General features: G+C 44.0%; 1 protein-coding gene across 1 annotated transcript in view; it reads left to right on the forward strand.

Annotated features, from left to right (window-relative positions):
* The first annotated feature begins 414 nt into the window (after positions 1 to 414).
* The window catches only part of LOC117962227 (protein NLRC3-like), a 2,540-nt gene continuing 162 nt past the window's right edge, over positions 415 to 2,792 (forward strand). Inside the window, exons 1-2 of the mRNA XM_034901395.1 lie at positions 415 to 829; positions 1,223 to 2,744. Of these exons, the coding sequence (XP_034757286.1) occupies positions 562 to 829; positions 1,223 to 2,744 (1,790 nt within the window). The 5' untranslated portion in view covers positions 415 to 561. The remainder of the gene's footprint in view (positions 830 to 1,222; positions 2,745 to 2,792) is intronic.

Here is a 2,792-nt window from a genome sequence, read left to right on the forward strand (position 1 = left end):
AGCTGGGGAAGAGAGGCAGTGGGTTTTGGAGATAAGTAGAGCTGGGTGTCATCAGCATAGCAAGTTATCTCCAACGACTGTCTGCAACTCAATGTTAGCACCACTTTTCACATGAGACTTTTAGTTTTGAGAAAAAGATCTTTGTTTTCCCAACTCTCCAGCTAAATGCCTCTTCATATGACAGCCAGATTTCAACAAAGACAAAGCGCGTTAACTCAGATAATAATCCAAAATTGTTGCTGTCAGATCCTTGTGCATGTTAAAAGTGCTTTTGTCAGCGTTTGAAGAGCCAATGAGGACGGTGTCCTCTGCAGACGACATGAGTTCAGAGCATGGACCAATGGGAATGGAGAATGAATCCAGAATCTTTACTGTTGCTTCATTAATTATATAATGATCCACAAATGAATCATGTATTATTGGTTTCACAAATGTCAACATAACATACTCAACAAAACTGGTCTGTTTTAATAATCCACCTATTTTTATACTCCCTATAAACCTTCTGTTAGGTGACAGTGTACTTTTTGGTATCTTTTTGGTCTTTTGCAGGGACAAAAGATGAAGACGCCTAAAGAAGTCGTCTTGGGAATTTTACAAGACATGGGAGCTGAGGACTTTGATGAATTTAAGTGCCACCTGCAGGGAGTCCTCAACGACTTCCCAGCAATCCCAAAGTGTAAACTGGAGAACGCCAACAGGCTGAACACCGTGGATATGATGTTCCAGACCTACTGTGTCAATACAGTTGATGTGACCAGAACAGTTTTAGTGAATATCAATCAAAATGAGCTAGTGAAGACGTTGTTAAACATGCCAAAAGCTGCAGGTAAGTCATAATCATTATGAATTTGAAAAATGAATGTAGCAAAGGTCGGAAACAGACCTGTCTCGGAGAACTAAATGGGATGAATCAAACTCTGTTTTGGTTTACTCTGTTGTGACAGTTTTCACACTTTGATGTCACTGTAAAATGTTGCTTGGGCAATATTAATTCCCTCTGTAATTAAGTCATATAGCTTTGGGTTCATTTGGACAATGAAGAGTTCATAGATACCCAACATATCCGTTGTTTTGAGGAATACTAAGTAATTTTATAATAGTCCACATATTCAGGACCTCGTCACCAAATGGGCTGAATAGATTTTCCCAAGTACAGAAGTGTGCTCACTCATATTTAACAGAACAAACCCTCATTGACTTCATTGCTTTATTCATTCAGCGATTCTTGCTGCGTGCCAGGGAAAGGTTAAATCCAACTTCAATGAGACATTCCAGCGTGTGTCTGAGGGGATTGCTAAAACAAGAAACAAAACCCCTCTAAACCAGATGTTCACAGAGATTAACATCACAGAGGAAGGGTTCCATGAGGAACATGAGGTCAGACAGACTGAAACAGCATCCAGGAAACCAGAAACACCAGAACCATCAATCAGACAAGAAGACATCTTTAAAAACCCACCTGGAAGAGATGTACCAATCAGAGTAGTGATGACAATGGGAGTGGCTGGCATCGGGAAAACAGTCTTAACACAGAAGTTCACTCTGGACTGGGCTGAAGGCAAAGCCAACCAGGACATCCAGTTCACATTCCCACTCACCTTTAGAGAGCTGAATGTGCTGAAAGACAGAAAGTTCAGCTTGGTGGAACTTGTCCATCACTTCTACAGTGAAATCAGAATAGCAGGAATCTGCAGGTTTGACGAGTTCCTGGTGGTCTTCATCTTTGACGGTCTTGATGAGTGTCGACTTCCTCTGGACTTCCTCAACACTGAGATCCTGACTGATATTAATGAGTCCACCTCAGTGGGTGTGCTGCTGACAAACCTCATCAGGGGGAATCTGCTTCCCTCTGCTCGCGTCTGGATAACCACCCGACCTGCAGCAGCCAATCAGATCCCTCCTGAGTATGTTGACATGGTGACAGAGGTCAGAGGGTTCACTGACGCCCAGAAGGAGGAGTACTTCAGGAAGAGATTCAGAGATGAGGAGCAGGCCAGCAGAATCATCTCCCACATCAAGAGATCCCGAAGCCTCTACATCATGTGTCACATCCCAGTCTTCTGCTGGATCACTGCTACCGTTCTGGAGGAAGTGGTGAAGGCCACAGAGGGAAGAGATCTGGCCAAGACTCTGACTGAGATGTACATCCACTTCCTGATGGTTCAGTCCGAAGTGAAGAAGCTCAAGTATGATGAAGGAGCTAAGACATATTCACACTGGAGTCCAGAGAGCAAGGAGACAATAGAGTCACTGGGAAAACTGGCTTTTGAGCAGCTGCAGAAAGGCAACCTGATCTTCCTTAAATCAGACCTGAAGGAATGTGGAATCGATATCAAAGCAGCCTCAGTGTACTCAGGAGTGTTCACACAGATCTTTAAAGAGGAGAGTAGCCAAGTGTTCTGCTTCGTCCATCTGAGTGTTCAGGAGTTTCTGGCTGCTCTTCATGTCCATCGGACCTTCACCAACTCTGGAGTCAACCTGGTGGCAGAAGACCAAACAACCCCCCGGCTGCCTAAGGTCTCCAGAGAAAAACCTAAACTAAAACATCTCCACCAGAGTGCTGTGGACCAGGCCTTACAGAGTCCAAATGGACACCTGGACTTGTTCCTCCGCTTCCTCCTGGGTCTTTCTCTAGAGTCCAATCAGAAACACCTACAAGGTCTGCTGACACCGACAGGAAGTAGCTCAGAGACAAATAAGAAAACAGTGAAGTACATCAAGAAGAAGATTAAGAAGAATCTGTCTGCAGAGAGAAGCATCAACCTTTTCCACTGTCTGAATGAACTGAA

Source organism: Etheostoma cragini, chromosome 19 (assembly GCF_013103735.1).
Source record: "Etheostoma cragini isolate CJK2018 chromosome 19, CSU_Ecrag_1.0, whole genome shotgun sequence".
NCBI classification, from domain to species: domain Eukaryota; kingdom Metazoa; phylum Chordata; class Actinopteri; order Perciformes; family Percidae; genus Etheostoma; species Etheostoma cragini.